At 35.2% G+C, this 13851-nt stretch overlaps 1 protein-coding gene across 2 annotated transcripts in view; it reads right to left on the reverse strand.

Moving 5' to 3' along the window:
• ZNF280C (zinc finger protein 280C) overlaps nt 1-13851 on the reverse strand; it is a 60684-nt gene that overhangs the window by 45550 nt on the left and 1283 nt on the right. The window contains exons 1-3 of one of the 2 annotated variants that reach the window (XM_035008607.1): nt 12277-12429; nt 6692-6737; nt 6527-6573 (exon numbers count right to left, since the gene is read on the reverse strand). In XM_035008607.1, coding sequence (XP_034864498.1) covers nt 6527-6557 — 31 coding nt within the window. In that variant the 5' untranslated portion in view covers nt 6558-6573; nt 6692-6737; nt 12277-12429. Of the gene's footprint in view, nt 1-6526; nt 6574-6691; nt 6738-12276; nt 12430-13851 lie in introns of those variants that run through there. The other variant, XM_035008599.1, reaches the window with a different exon arrangement.

Genomic DNA, 13851 nt, shown 5'->3' on the forward strand with positions numbered 1-13851 from the left:
ACAAATGGTGTTGGGAAAACTGGACAGCAACATGCAAAAGAATGAAACTGGACCACTTTTTTTTTTTGAAGATTTTATTTATTTATTTGACAGAGAGAGAGAAAGCACAAACAGGGGGAGCAGGAGAAGGAGAAGCAGGATCCATGCTGAGCAGGGAGCCGGTTCAGGGCTCGATCCCAGGGTCCTGGGATCGAGTCCCGCATCGGGCTCTCTGCTCCTTGGGAGCCTGCTTCTCCCTCTGCCTCTCTCTCTCATGAATAAATAAATAAAAATCTTTAAAAAAAAAATAGATGAAAGATGTGAGACAGGAAACCATTAAAATTCTAGAGGAGAACACAGGCAGTAATCTTTTTGACATCAGCTGTAGCAACTTCTTACTAGATATGTCTCCTGAGGCAAGGGAAACAAAAGCAAAAATAAAGTACTGGGACTTCATCAAATTAAAAGCTTCTACACAGTGAAGGAAACGATCAACAAAACTAAAAGGCAACCTATGGAATGGGAGAAGATATTTGCAAATGACATACCTAATAAAGGGTTAGTACCCAAAATATATAAAAAACCGATACAACTCAAGACCCAAAAAACAATCCAATTAAAAAATGGACAAAAGACATGAATAGAGGGGCGCCTGGGTGGCTCAGCTGGTTAAGGTTGTCTGCTTTCGGCTCAGGTCATGATCCCAGGGTCCTGGGATCGAGCTCCGCATCGAGCTCTCTGCTCAATGGGGAGCCTGCTTCTCCCTCTCCCTCTGCCTGCCGCTCTGCCTACTTGTGCTCTAACAAACAAATCAATAAAATCTTTAAAAAAAAGATGGGGCGCCTGGGTGGCTCAGTCGGTTAAGGTTGTCTGCTTTCGGCTCAGGTCATGATCCCAGGGTCCTGGGATCGAGCCCCACGTCGGGCTCCCTGCTCAGGGGGGAGTCTGCTTCTCCCTCTCCCTCTGCCTGCCTCTCTGCCTACTTGTACTATCTCTATGTCAAATAAATAAATAAAATCTTTTAAAAAAAAGATATGAAGAGATATTTTTCCAAAGAAGACATATAGATGGCCAACAGACACGTAAAAACATGCTCAACATCACTGATCATCAAAGAAATACAAATGAAAACTACAATGAGATACCATCTCACACCTGTCAAGAGGGCTAAAATCAAGAACACAAGAAACAACAGGTGTTGGTGAGGATGTGGAGAAAGGGTAACCTTCCTGCACTGTTTGTGGGAATGTAAACTGGTGCAGCCACTCTGGAAAACTGTATGGAGGTTCCTCAAAGGTTAAAAATAGAACTACCCATGATCCAGCAATTGCACTACTAGGTATTTACCCAAAGGATACAAAAATACTAATTCAAAGGGATACATGCACCCCTATGTTTATAGCAGCATTATCTACAACAGCCAAATTATGGAAACAGCCCAAATGTCCATCAACTGATGAATGGATAAAGAAAAGGTGGTATGTGTATACAGTGGAATATTACTCAGCCATAAAAAGAATGAAATCTTGCCATTTGCAACAGTGTGGATGGAGCTAGAGAGTATTATGCTAAGTGAAGTAAGTCAGAGAAAGACAAATACCATATGATTTCACTTATATGTGGAATTTAAGAAACAAAACAAATGAGCATAGGGGGGGAAAAAGAGAGAGAGGCAAACAAAGAAACAGACTCCTAACTCTAGAGAACAAACCAATGATTACCAGAGCGGGGTGGGGGGTGGCAGGGGGGGTTTGGGAATGATGGTTGAAATAGGTGATGGGGATTAAGGAGTGCACTTGTGATGAGCACCAGGTGTTTTATGGAAGTGCTGAATCCCTATATTGTATACCTGAAACTAATATTACATTGTATGTTAATTAACTGGAATTTAAATAAAAACTTAAAAAAAGAATAATCAAATCCAATCAAAAGCAGTTTCAGTTTTATGAACAGAATATATCTATTAAAGGATTGTACCTAACTATATCTGAAAAAAAAAAACCATAAACTTTTATGTTAACAAAAAGGAGGTAAGCTAAGAATAAGAGGCAACAGGTTGGAGATACACTAGAAAAACTGAACTAGGTTCATAAACACCAGGCACAGAGCAAAGCAGGGATGAAGTGCAAGAATGAAAATAGGGGACTTAAGTGAGGCTTATTCCATCCCAGGAAAGATTAGACATTTCTCACCTGAAGAAACTAAGCAAAGAACATACTGTGAATACCACCAGCCTACTAATACTGACCAAGCATTCAGAATTCTGAGGAAGCATTTTAGTGCCTCCTAAATATGGATAGACAACCAGTGAATACCAGAAATATGACTAAACCTCCAATGTGAAAGACCAAAACAATAAAACAGATTAAAAGCTCTTAAAGAAAACAGAGATGGTACAGAATGCAAAAGTTATTAATGTAATTAGCATTTTTAGAGAAATAAATGTTATAAAATGTTATAAAACGTATGTTATAAAAAGTAACACTCAGAAAATAAAAGTTTAAGAATAAGACAGCCAAAATTCAGTAAAAGAAAAACCCAAAAACACAAATGCCGAAGTTGAATAACTGTCCCATAAGTGGAACTAAAAGACAAAAAATAGATATACACTAAATAGATGGGATTATTAGAAATCAATTTCAAAGGTACAATTCACCTAATAAAAGTTCCAGAAAAAGAGAAAAAAGAAAGGGGATGTAATCAAAGGAAAAATACAAAAGAAATTTCTAGTTCTAAAGGACACAAATGTCCAGATTGAAAAGGCCTACCAGGACCCAGCACAAAAATCAAGGAAAAAAGTCTACAGTAGAGGAATCTCTCATGAGACTTGAGAATGCTGGAGAGGGAAACTATCCTAAAATCAGCAGGAGAGAGAGAGAGTTAGAATAATGCTTTCAAAAGTATTAGTGAAAATAATTTTCAATTTAGAATTCTATACCGACCAGCCAAGGTTTTCATCAAGCATGAAGTACATATTCTTTCATCAAAAATAAAGGTCACCAACATCACACAAAATTTACCCCCCCATTCACCCTTTCTTAGGAAGAATCCACCAAAATATGGGACTTAAGAAGGAGAAAGATACAGAATGCAGAAAACATGACATTCAATACAATACAAAGACAAAGGAAAAGTCCCAGGATAATAGCTGTTCAATAGGTCTAGATAACAACCAGCCAGAATAGGGCAAGAGAACATGACTCCCAGGAGGAATGTCTCCAGGAAACCACAGACAGACAGACACACACACAAAGATTCAAAAATTAAAATGTTAGATTACCTGGCAAGTTTTACCATGTAGAAAATTGAGTTAAGAGGCTACGGAAGGGGTTAAGAAGACTTGGCTATAGACTTTAATAAAATTTAGCAAATTCAGTCAACTATACTTCAATAAAAAATAAAATTTAGCAAATTTTAAAAAATTAAAAATTTGAATATCTGGGTATATACAAAAAAGAGAAAAAGGGAATATATCCATAACATATTAATACCATAGCACTATACTCATCAGTGAACAATATTTATTATGGCCATTACAATAAAAACATTTAATATGATTTAACCAAAAACTGAGATATAAATGCAGTGGGAGATGCTTAGAGGGAGGAGTAAGTGTAAGAAAACTAAAATCATCATGTTCCGTTGATAGAAAAATTAGATAATGGCAAGAAAATGATGATTTAAGAGACAGGAGTATGTGTATGTGTTTTAAAAATTTAGAAATATGGAGGGGCGCCTGGGTGACTCAGTCAGTTGAACATCTGCCTTCGGTTCAGGTCATGATCCCAGGGTCCTGGGATCGAGCCCCACATTGGGCCTCCCTGCTCAGCGGGGAGTCTGCTTCTCCCTCTGCCTCTTCCCCCTCCCCCCCGGCTTGTGCTCTCTCTCTCACTCACTCTCTCTCAAATAAAATCTTAAAAAAATTTTTTTTTAAATTTAGAAATATGGAAATTATTAGGAAAAAAAGCTAAAATATTGAAAGTGAATGGCTTGCAAAAACAAGGAGTAACAAGCCCAGAACACATGCACACCACTCTCAAACTCTTACCCTTCAAGAAACTGTGGTTATGCAACTTTATAACTTTCAGATTATTTTTTACAATTATGCATGCATTGTTCTGCTTTTAAAAAAGTATTGAGGGGGGTGCTTGAGTGGCTCAGTTGGTTAGGCAACCGCCTTCAGCTCAGGTCATATGATCCCAGGGTCCTGGGATTGAACCCCATGTCAGGTTCTCTGCTCAGTGGAGTCTGCTCCTCGCTCTCCCTTTGCCCCTCTCCCACTTGTGCTCGCACGCTCTCTCTCTCTCAAATAAATAAAATCTTAAAAAAAGTATTAAGGGAGCCCCTAAATTAATATAATAGCAATGGGGATGGATACAAGTGGTACTAGATATATGCAGTGAGATGTAGGTGGAGGAACAACTAAAAAGAAACAAAATAATAATTCCAGGATTCTGGCTTAGACAATAATCATCTGTTTTTCTTAGACAATGATATCTTTACTTTTTAAATGCAATCATTTCTAAAGGTAATTTTACTAGATTAAATGTCATTTTTAATTTTGACTCAAAATTCATGTGTGAAAACAATGATTTGGGGATGGCTTACAAAAGAAACACCATAACAAACAGGCACCATTTGGGTGCCTGGGTAGCTCAGTTGGTTCAAGCGACTGCCTTTGGCTCAGCTCATGATCCTGGAGTCCCAGGATGGAGTCCCACATCGGGCTCCCTGCTCAGTGGGGAGTCTGCTTCTCCTTTTCACCCTCCCCCCTCTCATGCTCTCTCTCATTCTCTCTCAAATAAATAAAATCTTAAAAAAAAACCCAAATAGGCACTATTCTTTTAAAATTATTTAAAGTTAATTTCCTCATCTATATAGGTATGCCAAAATCATTTCTTGGCATAATGTTGTTTAATGTTTAGTGGTCTACTTACCATAAAACAAAACAAAACAAAAACCTTCTCACCCTTCCAAATGTAACCAGTTTTATGAACTTTCTTTTCTAACTTTACTTCGAAAACACATATACAGAATGGTCTAAGTCAAATAATTAAGAGTAACTCACAGTTTAGCATCTGCATATTCTGAATACTTGAAAACACCATCCTCATGTGTCCCCTGGAGTCCTCCTTTGTAGGGTTTATTCTATCTAAAATATTCTTCCTTCTTACCTTATATTGTCCACGTTATTCATGTATAGTAGAAGGAGCATGGACTTGACATCAAATTGAATAGCTGAAATCTCCATTGCACCATTTCTAATCACGTGACTCTGGAGAAATTACTTGGATCTTGTTTTCTTACTTCTTAACCAACTGAGCCACCCAGGCGCCCGCATGTTTTCTTACTTCTAATATGGGTACAATATCTACCTAATAGAAGTGGCAATGTAGACTGAGAAAAATGTCATATGAAGTACCTAACCTAACCTCAAGCAAATACTCAACAAAATCTTAATTCCCAACTCTTGGTTCAGTTACAACTTCCTCAATAAACCAGTAGACCTTGTTTGTCTTCCACCTTTTACTACATTGGCATTCTATACCATATAGTTCAAGATTTACTATATATAATTTCAAATTGCTCACTATTTCTTAATGTGTTTTTTTTTTTTTAAGTCAGCTCTACACCTAATGTGGGGCTTGAGCTCATGACCCTGAGATCGAGTCAGATGCTCTACTCACCGAGCCACCCAGACACCCCTCTTAATGTGTGTTTCTTTACTGTACACGTCTAACACCAAAGTAAGATCCAAAGGAAGAGTGAAGAACTTATTTTCTTCTTCCTTTGTATCTCCTCCTATACATAGTAGTCTACTGGATAAGCATCAGCACTTAATATGACAATCAGTGAACTAAGAAACTAGGCAGTCAGGCAATGCCAAATTTAAAAAGAAATGAGGGACACTCATGTATACAGATAATAAAAAAAATAATTTATATCTATGTTGATACCATGGTCTTGATACCATGTCTGACACATAGATCTTCCTCATTCTTTTTAACGGGGTACTGCCATTGTCAATATATTCAAGATAGATTGTTGAGTAAAAAAATTTTAAAGGCACATAATAGCATATATAGTATGGTCTTATTTAGAAAATTTCTGACTATGCATAGAAGAAAATTTGTGGGTGGGGGGATAACTCGGTGATGGGCATTAAGGATGGAGGACATGTGATGTGATGAGCACTGGGTGTTATACTGAACTGATGAATCATTGAACATTGTATAAAAAACCAATGATGTATTATACCTTGCCTAATTGAATTTAAATTAAAAAAAAAAAGAAAAAAGCTTGTGATTATGTGTACCAAACCAATAATAGTAGTTATCTCTGGAGATCAGGAAGAAACACTTCATTTCTACTTTACTGACATTTTTATTGTATATTTTCTTTTTTACTATGAGCATGTATTACTTTAATAAATTTAAGTGTTCTTTTAAAATGTGCATACTTCTGTTTCTTTTACCTTTTCTCACAAAGGAAGGTCATCAGTACAAAAGCCACGCATACTAGTATCACTTGCAGCAGGAATACTTACTTTTTGATTGAAAAGGGTTGTCGTCGTCCATCAAGTTGCAGAGTCACCTAAGCACCAACACATGACATCAATCAATTTTATGAGTTACTTTAACACCAAATATTGAAACATGAAACTTGGGATTCAGAAATCTTTGGGTCTAATTTTGATCTCCAGCAAACTCACCATATGACTCCAGAGAAGAAAGCAAGTTAAGTCTTAGTTTTCTGCCCTATAAGATAAAGATACCTACTATTAGGGTGGATTTGTTAAATGCATTCACATTTAATCATTTTCTCCTACAAAGAGCTTACCTTTTGAGTTTGATATGTTTGATATACACATGCTACTGACTTTACCTAATTGTAAATGCAAATTTAGTAAATAAAATGCTGAAATGTATTAAGCATTTATTACTCGAAGAAATCTGATGGACTGTTAAATTACAAATAAGTTTTGAAAAGTACCTCTGTGTAAATATGAGTAATCACCTTGTACTACATGTTTTAGTCAATCTCAATTTTGAAATGCTAAGTGACATTAATCTTTAACCGTTACTTATTCTCCATATTTCAGAAATAAATGTAATTATTACAAGAAAACACATACAAAAAAGTTTTAGTTTATATATTTTTATTTCTTATTAACACTAACTGCAAGGAATAGAAAATCAGTTGGATAAACTTCATTATAGATTAATTCATTAAAAAATAATGACTCCTTGCCTTCTGTGCTCAAAGTGATATTCTCAGTTCTAGGGAAAAAATAAGATGAATAAATCATAGTCCTTGCCTTCAGAAGATTATAGTCTAATATATCTACAGTTCTTTGGGCTTTTAAAAAAGCTGTTGTATTAAACATTATCAAAAATTGTTTTTGAATTGCTTTCTTTAAAGCAGGAATTCACAGTTGTCTTTATTTTCAGACTGATAAAAGCAAGCTTTCCTGCTTTTTCCAATTCCAAATTATTTAGACTGAATTAGGCCAAAGGAAAAAACATACTTTAACTCCAGAAGAAGTTACTGGTATGAATGTTTGAATTACTATCACAAGGATCTCAAGTGAATTCTGTACTTAAGTAAATGTCCTGAGGTTTGACTATTCAAATCTCTTTAACTCAATTATTTGAATAGTTACTATTTCTCCCTAAACTAGAATTAAGGTACTGCATATGTCAAGTAGAAAAATACATGTCAATTCTTGCTCAGTATTAAAGACCTACTGCCACTAGGAACACAAGTTTTTTTTTTAAGAGTCACAACTGCATAGCCTATGGAGATTCATGTATAACACTTTTATTAAATGCTCACATAAAATATCTATTAGCACAAATAGCCTGAAATTAGAACTGAACATACATGTAGTTTATATAAACAAGTCATATCCACTGCCTATGACTACAGAGATGAATTCTGAGGCCTGTAACAGCCACCAAGGAGCTTCAATTGGTACATTTATAAACACTCTAAAAAGTCAGAAATCTTCAGATGCCATTAGAACCATAACTTCACCTAAAGCTGCACTATCCAATAAAGTAGTCAAGCCCTCCAAAACTATCACCACAAAAAAACTCTCAAGTCATAATTTCAGAGTTCTGGTGACAATGCAAGGAATTATATGGGAAGTAAGTCATCTGTCAAAGAAATGGAATACCCAGCAAAACGTGCAATGAGGATCTTAAAGCTCCCGTAATAGCAGCTCCAGAGGGTCTCTAGGTTCTGCAACTCAGAGCTGGCACTAAAATAGGCAGAACAGAAAAGAACTCTCCACTTCAGCTATTGACTTAGGTAGAGATACTATGCCCATGTTAGTACACTGTTCCTATGAGGGAAAAATGAATTCCAAGTAACTAATGAAAGACCTCTTGGAATACAATCCAGTTTTTGGAGACGGCCTGTATAAATAATAACTACTATTTAGATATTTTATGGTTTCAGTTTCTATATATTTAAAATTCACCTATCTTTTAAGAGTTCAATTCTACAAAATTTTCAAAAAATGTTAATAGATTAAAATAGTTAAAATGGTAAATTGTATGTTATGTGCATTTCGTGCCTACTAGGATGGCTATAATAAAAAAGGCAGATAATAACAAGTGTTGGCAAGGATATGGAGAAATTGGAACCCTCATACACTGCTGGTGGGAATATGAAATGGTGCAGACACTGTGGAAAATACTTTGGCAGTCACTCACAAAGTTATACATAGTTACCATATGACACAGCAATTCCACTCCAAGTGAGAGAATTGAAAACATATGCCCATACAAAAACTTATACACGGGAATGTGCATAGCAGCATTATTTATAATAGCCAAAAAGTGGAAACAACCCACATGCCAACCGATGAATGGATAAACAAAATGTGATATACCTATACAATGGAATAATATTCAGTCATAAGAGCAATAATACTGATACATACTATAACATGGATGAACCTTGGGAACATACTAAGTGAAAGAAGCCAGTCAAAAAGACCATGTATTATATGACTTCATTTACATGAAATGTTCAGAAATGGCAAATTCATAAAGACAGAAAGTACAGTAGTGGTTGCTTATGGCTGGGAGGCCTGGGGGTAAAGTGGGGAGTGACTCTTAGTGGATATGGCGTTTCTTTTGGGGGTGATGAAAATGTTCTAAATTGACTGTGGTGATGGTTACATGCCACTGTGAATATACTAAAACCATTAAATTGTATACTTCAAATGGCTGAATTGAATGTTATGTGAAATTTTTAAAGATTAGTTATTTTAGAGAGAATAAGAGCATGGGGTGGGGAGGGGCAGAGAGAGAGGGAGAGAGAGAGAATCTTGATCAGACTCCCCACTGAGCATGGAGCCCAATGCTAGGCTCAATCCGATCCCAGGACCCTGAGATCATAACCTGAGCCAAAATCAAGTCGGACACCTAACCAACTGAGCCACACAGGGGCCCCTATTATGTGAATTTTATCTTAATAAAGCTGTTAAGAAAAATAATAAGCTGGTAGGATATAAGCCTGGGAGTAATGGAGTCACTATGTGGAGAAAGAATGTCTAAGAAAGAAACCAACAAAGAAAATGGAAAAGCCTTAAGATTCTGGGGTAGAGAAAGAGTAGGGTAGGGAGATATTCAAGTTCTGATAATACCATTAAATACCTGAAGCTAGCCATGCTTGAAGTTAATTAACTATTAAGACTTTTCAGTTAAGAGGAGGAATAATTGTTCATTTCTGGTTTAATCCACCTTGAGCGAGGTTTCTGGTACTTGCATCCAAGAGTAATAATACACTTACCAGTGGCTTATTACCCCCATATTTTTCAAACTAATAGACCTCTGGGGAAAAGATAATGCGGATGGTGCAAGAGTGCTCTATCTAAAACAATATATTGTTTTGCTATCTAAAAACTTCCAAATATACAATAGTCTTATTAACTGTAATCACCATTCTATAAATTACATCTCCAAGGCTTATATTACTGGAAGTTTGTACCTTTTGGCCATCTTCACCAAATTCGTCCATCCCACACCCCAGCTCTGGCAACCACCAATGTGTTCTCTGTATCTATAAGTCCCTCCCCTTTTTTTAAGATTCCACATGTAAGTGAGATCATACAGTATTTGTCTTTCTGATTTATTTCACTTAGCATAAAGCCCTCAAGGTCCATGCATGTCATGAATGGCAGGATTTCCTTCCTTTTTATGGCTGAATAATAGTCCATTTTATATTTATACACCAAATTTTCTTTATCCATTCATCCAATGATGGACACTTTGGTTGTTTCCATCTCTTGGCTATTGTAAATAATGTTGCAATGAACATGGGGATGCAAATATTATTTCGAGTTAGTGTTTTCATTTTCTTCAGATAAATACCCAGAAGCAGGAATTGTTGGATCATATCAGTACTGCTGTTTTTGTCTGTCTTTACTACTGCATTTTCATCAAGTACTATCACTTTTACTGCTGCTGGCTAATAACAAACTAAAGAACATAGGAAGAAAATATCTAAATGATGCATTTGCACTAAATGGACAAATGACAGTATGGTTAGCTATAAAAATGATGGTATTTAAAAGATTCAAATAGAAAAATCTTGCCATTGTTTAGATAGGTATGAAAAATGCAATACAAGTAGGCAGTGACTTTGTTTCATCAAAATGTATATTCACTCAATGTATTAAAGTTAATTCCAATAGCATTGATTTTATAGTTTTGATTTTGTTTTATGATTGTGTAAGAGCTCTAGAAATATTTTAAACATTTTAAGTAGGAAGATGTCTATGAAAATGTTTTCTTATAACAGAAATTAATTGCTACAGTACTCAAATGCAAGGAACACTGGATTAGGGCGCCTGAGTGGCTCAGTTGGTTAAGCGACTGCCTTCAGCTCAGGTCATGATCCTGGAGTCCCTGGATCGAGTCCCACATCGGGCTCCCTGCTCAGCGGGGAGTCTGCTTCTCCCTCTGACCCTCCCCCCTCTCATGCTCTATTTCTAGCTCATTCTCTCTCTCAAATAAATAAATAAAATCTTAAAAAAAAAAAAGGAACACTGGATTATACCTTAATTCCTTAGACAATTTCATTGACACCTAAACAATTCAAACTCTCAAACCAGGTTTTGGGAACAAATCACATATAATTTAGAAGGAAAACTTAGGCTCATCATCTTTTTTTTGTTTAAGAAATTTTTATATTGTGGGAATTATTTTTTTCAAGTCTGAACACATGAAGTCCTGGCATATTTTGAGAAGATATTTCTTTAATAATTTTCCTATTTCCCCCTTATTTTATTTAGGTTTTCATTTTTTTTCCCCTCTGTCGACATTCAGATTTCATCTATTTGTGGAAAGTAGCTAGTTGACACTACAACTGAGGTTCATTAGCATAATACTTTGCCAAGATTGCTTATATATATATATATTTTTTAAGATTTTATTTATTTATTTGAGAGAGAGAGTGAAAGAGAGAAAGAGCACAAGAGGGGGGAGCGGGAGAGGGAGAAGCAGACTCCCTGCTGAGCAGGGAGCCCGATGCGGGACTTGATCCCGGGACTCCAGGATCATGACCTGAGCCGAAGGCAGTCGCTTAACCAACTGAGCCACCCAGGCGCCCCAAGATTGCTTATATTTTAAAACATTTTCTTTTATGTTAGTTTTTTGGGTGGGGTGCTATAAAATTTACTTTCTGCAAAGTAATTTTTATATCATACTCAAGGTAAAGATTTTACCTATAAGAATGTTTTTATTGCACTTCATATGTAGAAGGCATAATCTGCAAAAAAGGCTAAAATAATTGGCTTTTCAAAGCCAAATTATATAATAAATATTTTATATAAGTTTCATAAGATATTCTATAATCACTAATTACTAATCTCAGGAAGTATTATTAATTAATTCACATTTTATAGGGATAAAACATCCACTGTGGAAAATGTCAAGTAAAAGAGTAGAGTACAATGATGAAAACACTTGACATAGGGGCTGAATAACTGGGAATTTTGAATCTACCACTTTCTGATTGCCAAACCTACAGGATGTTTAATCAACCTCTCTGAGCTTAGTTTTACTACCTGTAAAGTAAAAACAGTAGTATCTTCCTTGCAGCACTATTAGGAAGATTAAATAAAGCACAAGAAAAATTATTGTACAGTACTTTACATTATTTTACTCAACTTTTCCTTCTTTAATGGAAGTCATATTACAAGTTGATGAATATAAACACTAAAGGAAAACAAAATCCTAGTTCATGTAAAGAACTGCTAAGATGTTGTCACCAATAACGTACACCAGACCAGTAGTTCTCCAGCTTTTTGATCTCAGGATGTCTCAGGACCTCTTTGCATTCTTCAAACCTGAAGACCCAAATGAGCTTGTTTATATGGATTATATCTATTGATATTTACCATAATAGAAATTGAAAATGAGAAAAAATTAAATATGTATTAATTTATTTAAAGTAATAAGCCCATTACATGTTCATATAAATATTTTAATGAAAATAACTATTTTCTAAAACAAAAAATTTAATGAGAAGAGTGGCACTGATTTACATTTTTGCAAATGTCTTTAATATCTGTTTAATAAAAGACAGCTGGATTCTTTTATCAGATTCTTTTATCAGCTAAATATATACAAAGTACACCATGTTTCAATCCTTATTAAATATCTAATAAAGTTGATTTCACTATTTCTTTATTTTTATGTAAATTATTTGTAAAAGGACTTAAAATATAAAAAATAAAATAAAATGGTCCATTTTATCCAGATGATACATAGGGATCACTATTTTCCTTGACATATTGAGGGTTAATAAAACCACTCCTTAAAATAAAACTGCTTTGCAGAGAATGAATCAAAAACACATTTTTGATACAAATTACTGAGTAAACCATGTCTTCCTGAGTCATTATTTAAAACCTTATAAAAACCAAACATTTTCAAGTCCCTCTCTGAAGCGGGAGGAGAGAAAAAATATTCAGCGTTATATATTTAATTACTGAATATATCACAAATATTTCTGTTCTTTGAAAAGTTACTTTTGAAACAACAAACTATGTTTTCAATATGTTTCCTATATCCAGTCACTAAAACTATGGATTACTTTCTATTCACAAAAATCACTTTTCAGCTAAGTATTTTTCCTGCCCAGTTAGTATAACAACAGCAACAACAATTTTTTTGATATGGCTCTAAATGTCCTCTTGAATAAAGAAAACAAATGGTAGAGAAGCAAGGATACTGAATTATATACTCTTTCCACTTAAGTCTCCTTTTTTACTAAAAATGCTGGTGCTGGGTAGTAAAACACTGGGATGAAGAAATCAGATTGGACTAGAAAACTTAAGTGAGGAAAATGGGTTGAACAGGGAAGCTGAAATTTGGAGCCCTTCAACATCACAACTTTTTCTGATGGAAAAATGAGCTACTGGAAGAATGGGCTATTCTTCAACATTTCAACATGCTTGGAAATAATAACGATATCATTTAAATACTAAAAAGTTGAAAAGATATTAAGTCTTAAAAATGAAAATATAAAGGAAAGGGAAATTGAAAAATAGCTCCTATATTTTTTTAGGTGAGTGTCCTTGCTTATTCTCCTTGACCACCTCATTCCCATTAGAAGTGGGGCATGATACAGTGAACTGAGCATTGGAGAAGTCAGAAGACCTAGGTTCAAGAACTGGTTCTATCACTTCCTATCCAAGTCGCCTCAGGGAAAGTCTTCTCCTTGAGGCTGTCTTCTCACCTTCTAAACAGTTCTACCAACACTCCACAGCACCTTAAAAGGACCAATTATCAATGACTATACAAATGAAAGACTCAATTATAGCGGAATCTGTACCGATGTTAAAGCACCAAG

This window comes from Mirounga leonina, unplaced genomic scaffold, assembly GCF_011800145.1.
Source record: "Mirounga leonina isolate KUSES-001 unplaced genomic scaffold, KU_Mleo_1.0 Mir_101664, whole genome shotgun sequence".
Lineage (NCBI taxonomy): Eukaryota > Metazoa > Chordata > Mammalia > Carnivora > Phocidae > Mirounga > Mirounga leonina.